This window comes from Rhinolophus sinicus, chromosome 8 (genome assembly GCF_057876585.1).
Source record: "Rhinolophus sinicus isolate RSI-liver-muscle chromosome 8, RSI-T2T, whole genome shotgun sequence".
Lineage (NCBI taxonomy): Eukaryota > Metazoa > Chordata > Mammalia > Chiroptera > Rhinolophidae > Rhinolophus > Rhinolophus sinicus.
In genome coordinates this window covers 13,773,042-13,787,991 of record NC_142508.1, presented here as the reverse complement: position 1 = coordinate 13,787,991, position 14,950 = coordinate 13,773,042, and the positions used below count along the sequence as shown (strand labels likewise).

The 14,950-nt window shown below is 39.3% G+C and overlaps 1 protein-coding gene across 1 annotated transcript in view; it reads left to right on the top strand.

Moving 5' to 3' along the window:
- The window catches only part of EXOC4 (exocyst complex component 4), a 635,543-nt gene that overhangs the window by 172,779 nt on the left and 447,814 nt on the right, over positions 1-14,950 (top strand). Inside the window, exon 9 of the mRNA XM_019750984.3 lies at positions 812-900. Coding sequence (XP_019606543.1) covers positions 812-900 — 89 coding nt within the window. The remainder of the gene's footprint in view (positions 1-811; positions 901-14,950) is intronic.

Here is a 14,950-nt window from a genome sequence, read left to right as displayed (position 1 = left end):
GAAATGGAATTTCTTAGCACATCAAAGGAGTTACTGTTTGATACAGTCATAATTTTAACTGTTTTTTCCCTTACCTACAAGTTTCTCTTAAGAATGAGATTTTTTGTTTTGTTTTGTTTTCTGTTTTTGTTTTTTTTTTCCTTTCAGTTTTTAGAGACGTGTTCTCGCCTCATGTTTCTGACCTCTGACAGAGTTCCGGGCAGGTGTGAACTGTAGCTTAGTATATTCAAGAACGTCTTATGTGGCAGGTGGCAGGTCAAAACCCTGGCAGCCTTTCAGAAACTGGACTGTTTTTGAGGACTTTTAAGGAGAGACCATAAATGCCTTGCTTCTTTGGTGCAGTTCATCAGCAGCATTTCTACCACGTCCTTTGTACTAGTCCTCGAACTGGGGGAGTTAGAAAGGCAAGTTGTCTGCTCTGAGGAGCCAGGTTTTCTGTGGTGACAGCTGGCAGTCATGATGGCCCTTCAGCTGGTTAGCAGAAAAATGGGAATGACTGTATCAAATAGTTTTGCTGATGTGTGCGTAGGGATCCTGGCAAAGGACCTGGACGCAAAAGAAAGTTCGACAGAAGAGCGCTGTCCCCATTGAAACAGAAAGTGGGCAAAGGATCCAAGTACTGCTGAGGAGGAGCGTTTATGGTGAATCTCTTTGATAAGTCAAGGTCTCTGGCAGCCTGCCCTGGCCCTGCGACGGATGAGGCAGAAAGTCCTGGCCATGGCACCTCGGAGCAGCACACAGACTAGAGGGGAATCCTTGTGCGATGTTTGGTTCCCACCTAAGCGTTTGTTTATCCCCCGTTTCATTGCAGGTTCGAATCGTCTTCCCATGCCATCAGTATGAGTGCTTATCTGCGAGAGCAGAGACGGGAGCTCTACAGTCGGAGTGGAGAACTGCAAGGTGGGTGATGCAATGTCCCTGGGAAAATTCCTTTTCTGGAGGAAGACTTGAAGTGTTTGTATAACGTGTGAATTTCAAGTCTGCATTTACAGGATTGTTTTAAGATAGCCAAGATGTAGAGGCTTGATAATGTGTTGCTGTGTCATTTCCCATCACCTGCTGGCAAGCAGCTGAAACTGTTACTGTAGCCACACGATTTATAGACCCACTACTATTCAAGTGGGAACTCAGAGCAAAGAGATGTGCTCTGTCTCTTCTTGCTTAAAGGTGGCAGATATGAGTCCAGTCGCCCCAGGGGAATGCCAGTCTTCTGTGGCTGCCACTGTTCCTTGTAATGAATGTTTTCAGTATTTTCTGGAATATGTCAAGAGTAGCTGAGATTCAGAAAAAGGCAAATGAGGCCTCAGTCATTATTGAAAGGGACGAAGGCTCCCTCTAAATAGTATGTTCTAATCGACATAGCTCTGATAACACAGGTTATTTGATACCCATATGTGGTTACGAAAGAGTTGTGATCTGCAGAAAAAATACTTAAGGAAATAGATTATAAATAAATTTAATTAAATCCAAAATGAGACCAATAACATTTCCTTCTGTGACAAGTGGACCTTGTCGTGGTAAATATAATCGAGAAAGATTGGTTAGGGTTTGCTAAGTGCAAGCCATCCTCGGAAGGGATGGACGTTGAGTACAAGGAATCTCAGATAATAATTTAAGATCCAGTTATGAGAGTCAGGCCTGAATGTCAATAACAATAGCACCAAGTAAATGCTGACAGCTAAGGAGGAACATGCACCAAATTGCTAGAGGAGTCAAGAGAAGGGAGTGATTATTTGATTATTTTGGGTCAGCAGGCTTTCGTGAGCGGTAGATAAGAACGTCTTCACGGTTTTTTGCATTGTAGGCACTTGGAATATTTTGAGGTGACTGCCTATCCAGTTAAATATTTCGTTTTTAAGACTCGTCATAGTTCTGCATCAAAGTAGTATGAGGTAACCAGCCAGCCTTTCTGGATTTAAAGACTATTGCCTGGTCATTGCTATGTTCACCTTCATCATTCATCTAAATACCGAAGATTTTTCTAAAGATCCCACTCTGCTCTCTCATTGTTTTATCGCAGCACTGATTCCATAGCGTATACATACAGTTATCAGAACTAAAAGCCTAGAAATGTCTGAGGACATAGGGAGAGGAAATTAGCCTACCAACATTTTATTAATATTAAGGTGTTGCTGTACGTCCTGGAAAACATGAAGTGTGCCTCTTGGAGTCTGGAAATACAGGAGTGCAGAGAGAATTGGAGCAAATGAGGCATGATCCACTCTATGGTTAGACAGGGAGTGAAGGGGCAGGGGGACCCCGGCTCTCGCAAGCAGCTACCTCCCTGGAGTATAGGGTAGACTGCTGGTAAGGAGAGGACAGTAACAGAACAGCACATTCTTGTAGGAGCGATCGTACTTGAGCTGCCACTTAGGGGGCATAACAGGTTATGTAGGGCTAGAGACATCTTTCAAACTCACAATGTCTTAATTTCAGTTTCAGAGTTGGCTTAAGGAATAGTTTAAATTTACCTTCATTTTTCTCTCTACCTGGCTTCTAGTATTTTAAGTTCTTTTAATGGGGACCAAAAAAAGGCTTTTTTAATTTTTTTATTTTTTAGCTTGAATCCTGATCATTTTGTTTTTTATTAATTAACAAACTTAATTTCTTAGAATAGTTTTCAGTTAACAGCAAAATTGAGTGGAAAGTACGGAGAGTTCCTGTCTACTTCCTCCCCCCAACACACACAACCTTCCCTACGGTCACCATTCTGTACCACATGAAGCCCTTCATTGGACACTTAGAGATGAAAAGGTAGAGCACAGAGTCAGCGGAAGCCCACGTCCCATGTGAGCGGTGCAGCCTGTCACTCACTCAGATTCCAGCCTGATTAGTCCGCAAGGATAAAGGACTGATAGTAGATTCTTTCTCTTTTTTTTGTCAGCTAGTAAGAACAGTGAGATAGTACGCACTCTGTGCTCTCGCCATGTGGAATGGTTTTCAGTGGCCACCCACCCCTGGCTGTCTGTGATCTCTGGAGAGACCGTACAGCGAACAGTAGGGGGCTCTCGGCCCCAACTTCCTATGTTTAAAATCTAACTCCCTATTTACTAGCTTCATAACCTCTGTGCCTCTGTTTTCTTATCTCTAAATGGGGATAAAAATAACGGTACCGATTCCACGAGGTTTTTTGGTGAAAGTTAGGTGAGTTCAGCTATGAATACTATTTAGAAAAGTGTCTGACGTAAATTTACTATATGTCTGACATATAGTAAATGCCTTTCTTCTTTAAAATTGTTATTACTGCTCCTGACCCTTCAAAGTTTTCATATACCTTCTGTTTGTCTCTTGGTCTGGCTAAATCCTAGTCACTTTCCAACTTAAATGTGTTTGTTACTTATTCTGATGGGCCCTCCCTATTTGTCCCTCCTCTCCCCAACCTACTACACAGACAGTGTCATTCATTCATTCATTCATTCATTCAGTCTATCTATCTATCTATCTATCTATCTATCTATCTATCTATCTATCTATCTATCAATCATCTGTCTGTCATCATTGTGGCTCCCCCTGTGTGCTTACATCTTTAGTGTTTCCTTTCTAAGCACTTTCCACGCTATATTGTGCATTACTGCTCACTTGTTTGAGTTTGCTGTAAAACTGTAGGCTCCGTGAGGGAAATATAGTTTGTGTACCTGTGCTTAGCACAGTGCTCGGTTTAGTAAATGTTCAGTAAATACCGACTGACTCAGTGACAGAGTGAGTGAGGGCAGCTGAGGTCTAAAGTGGGAAAGAGAGCTTACCACTGCGGGGTAGGAAGGGACCCAAAGGAGAAGCAGCCATTATCAGCTTCAGCGGTTGACATGGGTTTTTAAATTGAAGGAGTAGAGGCATGCGTAGATATAGTTTTGTTCTCTGGAGTTATACGTAGCTTTATAAATAAAAATGTTGCCTTCGAGTCTGTCCTAGAACAGCACTGCTGTGTGTAATTGAAAAACATTTTAAAATCCAACTGAGTTACAGAGGAATTTCATTCTGTGAGATGGTTAATTGAAGAATCACTATAATCTGACTAGGAACTTTCCTGTCCTTCAAAAAGTTAATTGAAATATGGAACTTTGAAGCAATTGCGTTTACTGGCATCCAACAAAATAGGAAGATGTATCGCTGGTTACAAGGGGAGAAAGTAGTTAGCAAATGTCATTCTCATAACAATCATTAAAAAATAATATAGTTGAGTTGAGCTGACACATCATATGCTTGATGACAGACTAGATCAGCTGACCAATTTTGGTAAAAGTCTGATGGTGTTTTATTCAGGAGCAACAGTTTCTCTGATGAATGCTTTTAATATTTCAGCAAGGAAAAAAAGAGAAAAACACAACTGTATTCCATTGAAAACGACCATCCTTTTTCAGTTATTCTGTTAATCTTACGGGTCCAAGGACCACAGTTAGATATGCATTTCAGCTTATCCTTGAAAAGGTATAATTGGATAGTTGAGTCACATCATAAGAGACTGGCACAAGATCTCTTAACGCCATTTAGCTGCAGACTTTGCTTCCCAGTGGTGTGGTTCATAGGGTCAGCTTTTCCTTCTGTTGCAGAGAAAGCAGTAAAGAAATTCACCAGAAAAGACCATCAGAGTAACATTAAAAAAACTGCAGTTTTACAAAAAGTTAAGTTCCTGCCAACATTTTCAATTTATCATGCAATTAAAAATGTTACTCAACCTAGCAACTCACAAGGGGAAAAAAGAATGAAAAATGAAATGAGATTTCTTTGGTATCATCAACCCATCTCAGTTGGCTCTAACTGTTATGGTACAGATGGTTCATTATATAGTCTGCTGTTGGCAATTGGGCTGAGGAGGTGGGGATGCTGTTTCAAAGGGTGCGAGATAACAGGTGGAAACCTAACTTGTGTATGTGTCTCCGTGAATCAGAGACTTCCTGTTGTTTTCAGTGTCTACTGCCTCATTGTATTGCGGAGACAGCCGTGTTGTAGGTTAGAAAGATATTAGTTTTAATGGACATTTCGCTTGAGTGTATAGCTTTCAGGTTTAATGCGTGATTCTTCAGGAGAATGAGATAACTGATGAACACATTATCTCATGAGGGTTAAAAAAAAAAAGTCAAAATACTGCTGCTCATGACCAGAATAAGCTCTTAGGTTATTTAGTCCCACTGTGCCTTGGGTTTCTCATTTTAAAAACAGAGCTGTTATCAGTTCCAACCACTTTAGGGGCTTATTGCGCCTATAAAATTAGATATTAAAACTCTGGAAAAATTAGAGCAGCTATAATTGATTTAAATTAAAATGGTGCTTTTAAAACTTTATCATTGTGGAATTAGGACTGTGTCCACTTCTTTGTCTCTCGTTTTCCCCTCCCCACCCATCTCACTGTTGCATTGAGGTGGCTCGCCCCACGGTATCCAGGGACCTCCATCTTGGCCTGCTCAGTGTGTGTTTTTCTGTGTTCATCTCACTTGATCTTTCAGCAGCTCTTGTTCTTGCCTCCTCCTCATGTTCTTTCTGCGTCTCCTCAAGCAATCGTTGAAGTGTCTCAGGGTTTGGTCCTGGGATCTTTCACTCTATAAATTCTCCCCAGCAGATCTCAGCCAAAACCAACCTCGTGCCCGGGTACACATGACTTCCGGGTCTAGGTGTTATCTTGCCCAAGTATTGTCCCCTGACCTCTTCCAGCATCCCCCCTTCCCCATCCTGTCATTCTTTCATCACCATAGGTTTTTCTACTTTCCTTATCATATGCTTTTCTTAATATGTATGTTTCTTGTTAACCTGTTAAAATTTCTACATTTTCCTCAAAATACCCAGGATGCAAGCCTTATTTACTCATTAGTGCATGCCGGTGCCCAAGACAATGCTTGGCTTGAATTAGGCACTTTAAAAATATACGGTGCAGTTCTATTTTCTGCCTTGACATACTTTGAAAATAAACAATTGGTATAGTGCGTAGAAATTTAAATATATATATATATATATATATATATATATATATATATATATATATATATGGTGCAGGGGGCCTCTATCTTCCATCTCTCCTTTTTTGTAGGTACAAGCCTTCTTATTTGAGAACCCCTAGTGGGAGCTTTGATAAACAGAGTAGGAGTCCAGAGACATTGCTCATTTTTAAAGATAATGAAACTCCTGAATGGGTAGAAAACATAATTTGTCATTGATCCAAGTCAAAATGTATACTCAGCTTTTGTTTTTGTTTTTTTTATGTATTCAGTTTTGATTACAGTTTCTTTTCTGTCTTGGGGCTACTTAGTACTTCTGTTTGTACTCAATAATATTACCTTTAGAGGGCCATTTTTATACCCACTAGTTTAATGAGTGGCATTTCTGTAGCCCTGACATTAAAATATTCGGTAAAGCCTAAAGCTCCAACCACTTGAGAATTGACTTCTCTAAGAGGATTTGCTTTATGGAGTAAATATGGAAGTACTAGCATCAGGGAAAACGGGGCTCTTCTACTGACCTGACCTGAATTTTCTGTTTTTCTCTCTAATGGGTTGTTGGTGACTGGGGTTGTGAATACTTAATGATATTGTATGTAAATAATTGTTTGGAGGTGCCTTGCCTTGAGGTAAGGCAATATTTGAAATAGATAACTATGAGTTAAATATCCTTTTACAAAAGGATATATAATAGGAGTCTCGGAATTAGCAAGCTGTACTGTAATGGAGCATTTAAAACAAGATTTCACTTGTGCACACATTTTCAGGGACATTTTGGCTGAAATGAGGTATAGCAATTTTATACTCATACCACGTATTTGTTCCACAGCCTTAAATATGAGAAGCGCTTATAAAGCTTTATATCCTGAAATGTGATTTGAAAATTTTCCTTAATGATTTTGTTAATAACAATGCAGAGGACATATGAAAATATGTACTTTTTTTTCCTTCTTAAATTTGCATGTAATTATTTGAAAATAACCTTAATATTTCATAGTTATCGCTTCTGTTTTAGGTTCTAAAATAGGGTATAAAAATTGATTCTCCTTCCTTTTGTATATTTATATTCTTGCTTTTTACTTTACTTGTATGTAAGGTTTGTCCTACAATGAAATTATAATACAGTTTTTATAAGTGCTAATTTCTTTATCTGTACCTAAGAAGTAGTAAGTAATAAATATACTTTCCTCAGGTCATGAACAGACCAATGCAGTATTTCGAATCTTTCAGGAAATAAAAGTATTCTTATGCCAAGACTGTTACTGAGTGTACCACCTCTTAACCTATGCAATGTAGATATTTATTTTATTTAAAGATGTTCTTTGTGGACTTAGTTTATGTGAAATGATTTTTTGAATAATTCCAGTTCATACATCATCCTCTGTACCCATGGCAGCTGCATCATATGGAAGAGACTGGAAGTCATGAGAAAATGGATCTGGAGAGTGCAGGATATCTATCACAAAGCCTTAGTAAAGCCCAATAAGAACCTCACTCTTGAGAAATAATCCTTGGTTATCGAACAGAACTAGTTGATGACATACCTTATTTATAAAAACTTTTATTCTATTCATTCATTCATCTGTGCAGATAAGGGAAAAGTGCAGATGCTGTTAAATGAGGTACATATTTGAGTTTTTAAAGTGATACATATACATTTTTCTTTATATTATACGTCCATTAGTAGGTTGTTTTTGGAAAAAAAAAAAAAAAAGAACAAAGTATGACAAAATGTCAGCAAAGCTTTTAACGTGATGTAACAGAATATTCCAAAAGTTAGCTTCTCTCATATTTTTCATTATTGGGTTCACAGTTTTTTAATGTAAAAATGAGAGTTTTGGTCATTTTTTAAAAGAATTTCTTTAGGCCCATGAGAAATTATATTTTCGGTAACTCTAGTAGTTTATATAATGTAACCAATTCTGACTTGAGTTTTTTCAGAAAATAGAGACCACAAAGATATATAGTATATAGTGAGGAAAGTCATTATTAGAAACTGATGAGAATGCTAAGTAAGTTTATCATTGTCTCAATAAGGCACGATTCATAAGGCAATTTTACATTTTCAGAATGAAGGCTGGGTCCTTTTAGCAGTACTAATAGAGATTATCTGAATTGATCTCATTATCAGAAGAAATGGATATAAACATGCATGTAGTAATGAGTCTAGAGAGTAAAACAGCAGTAGGTTTTAATGGTAGAAAGTGCTTTAGAACTCATAATCTAGTGCTTTTCAAACTCATTTTTCAGTCATAGAACCTATCTTCTGTTTAAGTCTTATTTCACAGTTCAGTAAGAAAATAAATTCAAGTGGAGGTGGTTTGACCAAGTGGGGCTGGGGGCTCTGAGACCTGCCTGCTTAGACCCTCCACCCCCACTGCATCTCCCCCTTTCCTCTTTTCCGTGGGGCACCCAAGACACTATGAGAAAACTAAAGACTTTCAGAAGCGGACCCCTATATAAAGGAAAATTTGATATGGGAGAGAGATGACATTACAGATTTACAGGGATAGGAGAGAATAGTCAATAAATAATAGGTGGTGAAACCATTGGTTCTTCATAAACAACAACAAAAAAGACATTGGATTTGAACCTCGTGTCACTTAGGAAAATAAATTTTTGCTGGGTTGACAACTCAAATGTGAAAGGCAAACCCTGGTGACAAGTATGTTCCTAGCAACATTGTTTGAATAACAAAAACCTGAGAATAACTCAAATACCATGGACCAAAGGAGAACGGGTTTGTAAATTGTGGTATAGCCATATAGTGGAATACTATTAGGTTGTTGAAAAAGTAATTGGAGTTTTTGCAATTATTTTTAACCTTTTAAACTGCAATTACTTTTGCACCAACCTACTACATAGCAATGAAAATAAATGAACTATACTGTACATTAACTTGGTTGAATCTCAAAAGCAATTACATAAGAATGTGTATGGTCTAGCTGCATCTGTACGAAGGCCAGAAACAGTGAGAACTGACTAGTATCTTCTTTAGTCATGTGTCCTTATGTGAAGCACAGATATAAGACTCAGGAAAGAGATGGCTGCTGGAGAGGATGGAAGAGGGTGGAATCATAATCAGAGAGGAGCACATGGGCTTCAAGCGTAATGACACTGTTTTGTTTCTTAGGCTAAGTTATGGGAATACTGTTTTCTGTTTTATTTTTAAAACCTGTACAAGTGTCATATACATATATATTATACATTTTATAAAAAGTACAAATATAACAATTGATTTTTTTTTTTTAAGTTTTAAGTCTCCAGAGATAAAACCATATAGGTAGAGTACTACTTTCATTAGAAGTCTAAGCCAACTTTGGAGTTTTCTGTGACAGCTGGAGTCGTCGTTTGGCCTGCACCATTCCATTGAAACTCCAGGTCCAGGTATTACTGAACTAGCACTGTACCTTAAGGAGTTTATGAGAAGACAGCTTTGGGTCAGGAGGGCTCCCTCCCCCCTTTACCTGCTCCTTCCTCTCTCATCCTTCCTCTGGGATGTGAGAACCTAGCATTAAGTGAAGCCAGCAGCTGTTAGGCTTTTGTTTCCTATGTTTCCTAGGACTTTCTGTTTATTAAATCTCTACAGATTTACCATGTTTATTTGTCCTGACACTTCCCTGGGCCTTTGGGATACAATAATTAACAAAGCCAAGTTTTGCCTTTGAAGGAGCAAAGAGCAGAAAGGACCGTGAATGTGTCACAGAGACTGCCACTTGTCCCCGACGTCTGTTTTCCCTTTCCTCTACATTAGTGGAGCACCTGGTTTTCAGCCATACACATGGCCACCCAAAATAGAAACATTTCGAAGCTTTCCTTGCAGCCAGCCATGGACATGTAATCTAATTCTCACCAATAGAATGGGAGTGAATTTGATGTGCATGACTTCCGGTCTTACCTTTAAGGGGAGCGAACAGGCTGTTTTCTGGCAGCCCAGGGTGTGTGTGAAGCTGTTCATACACGTGATATGAATGAAATGTGGTAATGCCATCTTAGACCATGCAGGTGAGACAGAACCATCGGGACGGTAGCAGTGAGACAGGAAAAGCCTGGGTTTCTAATACGATGGAGTGTCACACCTCTGGTCACCAGAGCCACCCTCCCGCCCCCAGACATCGCTGCGAGAGGAATAAACTCTGTCTTAAGTCACTGGTATTTTGGTTCTCTGTTCCTTGCAGCCCTACTGACATCCTAATTAATTCAACATGCAAACAAGTGGTCCCAGCACTGTGAGGGGCATTATGACGGAGTTGTATGTACACGTGACTGAGGTGTGTGTGCAAAGAGCTTGGAAAGGCGGGGAGGCTTCCATAGTATTTAAGTTTCAAGCTGCTCATAAAGGACGAGGAGAAGCTTTTTAGATAAAGAAGGGGTGGGCATTCCAGGCAGTGGGCCTGGCAGGAATAAATGTATGAAAGTGTGAGAGGAGCTTTTGTCTTTTCATAGCATGAATTGGATGTAACTTTTTCTATTAATTAGGGAAGTCGGCTGATGTATACAGACCTTCACTGGTTATAATTTGTTGCTTTCAGGAACCAGAGATGATAGAAAGGACTCGAAAGCTGCTGTCAATGGCTTTGGCCATTGATGGTCATTAACATTAAGAGAGAGAAAGCAGTGGTGTCGTGGTGATGACGGGAAAATAAGTCACTGTTATACTTGAGCAAAAGCTACATGGAATCACATCCTGGATTTTCTGAGTGGATTAGCGAGACCACTTTATTATTTAAAATCCTATAGGAAAAATAACTTAAATGCCATTCCTGTGGTGTATCGGCTGGAGGTTTCGGCAGGGGCTGGATCAGGAAGGACCAACCTAAGTAACTCCAAAGTACCTTGTTCTGCCTGGACCACAAACAGCAGCTTGGTTGTGGATGAAGGTTGCAGAGCTGTGTGGGCTCACATCTGACTTCCAAATTGTATGTTTCCGTCCACACCAAAATTACACCAAGTTACTTCTGGTTTCACCACAATTTTAAGCTCGGAAAGCCCATATTATAATAATATATGGTAGTATGTGTGAATGCTGCATGAATATTGTAATAGTCATAATATAGGGTGTTCATTCCTAGAATTGTGATGACAGCTACTGAATTGCAGCCAGTTCATTTGCATATTCGTGCCCACTTAGCTCAAATAAGTCCCTATTTGTTTGCACATTAATGTCTGATTTCAGCACCAGTTAACTAATTTACATACCCCTGTTCGGCTGGGTAGTGAGATGTTTATATGGGGAATATCGGTGCAGCTGTTTGTGTTTTGAATACCTTTGGAAACATCTTAGTTTAGCGGAAGGACTACCTATTACTCATTCTGCTTTTCCTAGGAAAGTCACTACCTTTCTGAGTCCTAGGTTACTTACCTGGCCTTCTTAGGGTTGTTGTGTAAGTATCAATTGACATACTGGAGAGGACAATATGCAGTCAGTGTCTCTAGGCCCCGCTCCTGGGAGGTCGGCACATGGGAGAGTTCTAGGTGCCGTGGAAGTCAAGACATGCCATCAGATACAGTGATAAGTACTTTGGGGAGCATGGAGGAGAAAGCACTTGGCATTCCCAGCGGGAATTACAGAAGGTGTTAGACAGGAGGGATGTGTATACTGATACTGGAAAGATGAGTTAGCCAGACCGACCAGGGGAAGGGCCCTTACTGAAACCACATAGGGAGACGATGTTAAAAGAACACACCCCGATGTGTGAGGGCGCCGTTGAGCTGTAGGTGTTTTGTGGTGGATGAAGCCTCGAGTACATGGGGATGAGGGCACCTGGACGTGGGGGACAGGCGGGCAGATCTCAGGGGGCCCCATATAGCAGCAAGAAGGCCTGCTTTTTGTCCTGTGGGTGACAGGGAGTTCCCTAAGGGTTTACTGCGGGCAAGGTGACATAATCAAATCTGCAGTTTTGGAAAAGCACTCTTTCTGCGTGGAGGATGCATTGAGTACAATGAAATTGCAGGCAAGGAGGCAAGTTGTGATGTTATTTCAGGTGGGAGCTTAGAGAAGATTCTGCCAGCTTTTCAGAAGGTTGATAGCAGTGAAGATGGAGAGGTGGGAATAGATCCAAAAGCTAATTGGTAGAGTCAGTTGGACACGGTGACTCATTCTGCGTGGAGTCTTAGCAAAGACAGGCATTTTGGCTGATTCCCACATTTTCCAATCTGGTGACTTGTGTAGATAATGGTCTTATTTGTTAAGACAGGAAGTAGAAGAAGAGGAGTAGTTTTTTTATGGAGTGTTAGATAAGGGGTGAAGTTAGCTTTTGAAAATGTATGTTTTTATGTGTTTCTCTTTTAGCTTTGTTTAGATCTCTGTATCTCATCTGAACTATTACCAACTCCCTCCTGTTTTAAGCATTCAACAGTTTTTTTTTTTAGAGTATTACATTTTTATTTTTTTCAGTTGCAGTTGACAGTCAACATTATTTTATACTAGTTTCAGGTGTACAGCATAGTGGTTAGACATTAATATAATTAGTCTAGTACCCACCTGGCACATGCGTAGTTGTTGCAACATTACTGACTATTCTCTCTGCTGTGCTTTGTTTACACCCCCGTGACTATTTGGTAGCTACCAATTTGGGCTTATTAATTCCTTCACCTTTGTCACCCCCCCACCCAACTCCCCTCCCCTCCGCACCCTCCTGTTCAAGGCACTCAGCAGTTTCTGATCACCTGTCACCATTCCCCTTCCTCAGTGGTGGAGTTAGGGTTTTCTTCCCTCCTTTCTCCTCCTGCTAGTTTAAAATTGCAAATACTACTTTTTCCTTTCTAGGCTTTGGTTGATTGATGAATTTAATGCCCATTTTAGTCTCTGAAGAATATGAATTCTTTAATTTTTAGTCCTAGATGTACTCTGCATTTACTATTAAATTCAAGCTACCATCTATCTTTCTTAATAACTTGTTTGTGATTTTGTGCAAGTCACTTAACCACTTTTCTCTATTGTAAAGAGAAGTTAAATGATTTCTATGACTCACTCAGTCCAAAGCTCTAGATTCTTAAGTCTCAGCTCTTTGTTTCCTATCTGTTCCTAGAAATCTGAGTCTGAGGACTCGTTAGAGGTTTAGAGTGTGGTCTCTGCTGTCAGGCTTACTACCTGGGTGACTTTGGGCAAATTAACTCCTTTGTGTATCAGTTTAATTTTCTGTAAACTGTGAATATGTAACACACCCGCTTCACAGGGCCACGGTGGGGATGAGACGAGGTAGCCCCGGTAAAATATTTAGAACTGTGCCTGATACACGTTAAGTACCAAACAAATCTTAACTACTGTTCATTTATCTGTGACCCCTCAGCACATGGCGTCATTCTTCACACTTCGGAGACACTCAATAATTTTTTTTAATGAGTGAATGAATATGTATGCTACTGTGGTGGACAAATAAATTCCAATAGACTCTCCTAGAATGGTCTTCAGAAGCCCTCTGTTTTCTTCTTGAACAGAAATCCATTAGTGAGAGTGTTCAGAAAACATGTTTACCTCGTGGTCATCCCAGCCTCGTAATGTTAGGTGGTCTCCTCTGTGATGGTGTGGGTGGAATTCACGTATCTCTAACCAAGAGGCCAGTACTTACACCTGCTCATCCCACTCCAGACATAAATATTCACGACAATAATGAAAGTGGGCATTTTGCTTCAAAATTATTTTGATCTTCAGTGTCACTCACTCTGAATTTTACTACACAAATAATTTAAATTATTACAGTGTAATGCCCAAGGGGAATAATTAGCTCCGTCTTAGATGGTGTTGTTTAGTGTTTAGCTATAATTATTTCATTTTACACTTTGGCATTTATAGTTTGCCGCAAATACTTTGAGAAGTGATAATATACATTATATAAACAGAAATCGTGTCTCTAACACATGAGCTTTTAGTTCCCTGTGAACCGAATCCTTTCTGTTCTTTTTTTCTACCTTATTTTATGACTATTATTGTTACCATTTTATTTCACTTCATATTGCAGTAAAATATACCTACAATAAAGTGTGTAAAATGCGTGTATCTTAAATGTACATCTAAATTTCTGCTTTCGTATAAATCTGTGTAACCACCACCTTGAATGTTTTCTCATGCCACTTGTCCATCAGCCCCACCCCCCTCGAGGTAACACTGTTTTGATTTCTAATGCTATCATTTAGTTCTCTCTATTCTTTAACTCTCTGTAAATAGAATTATACAGCGTCTTGTGCGTCTTGCTTCTTTTGCTCAACATAATGTCTGTGAGATTCATTCTTTTATGAATCGTGTTCTTTTATGTATCAGTTTATTTTTATTGCTCTATAATATTCCATTGTATGATGATAGGGTGATTTATTCATTCTCCTGTTAATAGATATTTCTTATACCCACTTTGGGGCTCTATAAATCTGCTATGAACAATTTTGGACATCGGCACTTATTTCTCTTGGGCATATACCTAGTAGGAGTGGAATTGCTGGATCATGAGATGGGCGTATGTTATTCTGTGTCATTTCTTTTGGAATAACTTTTTCTATATCTACCTCCATGCAATTTTTCAGTATAGAGAAAATAGATGTAACTATTTTACAAGTCAACTGGAAAGCCACATATGTGTTCATTTATATGTTAAAAATAGTGCTTTCTCAAAATATTCATTGTATAGTTTCAGCATCTTCTTTTAGTTTAATATTATCAAACAGCAGAGAGTGAGTTCTAAATAAGTCCCGCTCTGAGGCTAATAATGATCAATTGTTGCCTTATTAATAATCACAGGACTAATGCAAAATACTGCTGATTAAGACTTTCCGTTTTTCTCTGAGTGCCACTACGGCAGCAAATGGTATCTTAAACTGACACGATGTAAATTAAAACTTGGAGAATACAAGACCTAGTCTAGGAAAAATGAAGTTATGTATAGGTGACTTGTTCCATTTGAATTAATCAAAGGGCTGCTGGTGTAGACCAGCTGTGTTCTCTGATGACAAAAATGAATCTTGACATTCTGGATAATGAAAATTCAGTTCAGCACCTCTTAGAGATATGTATGATAATATATTGTCAGTCA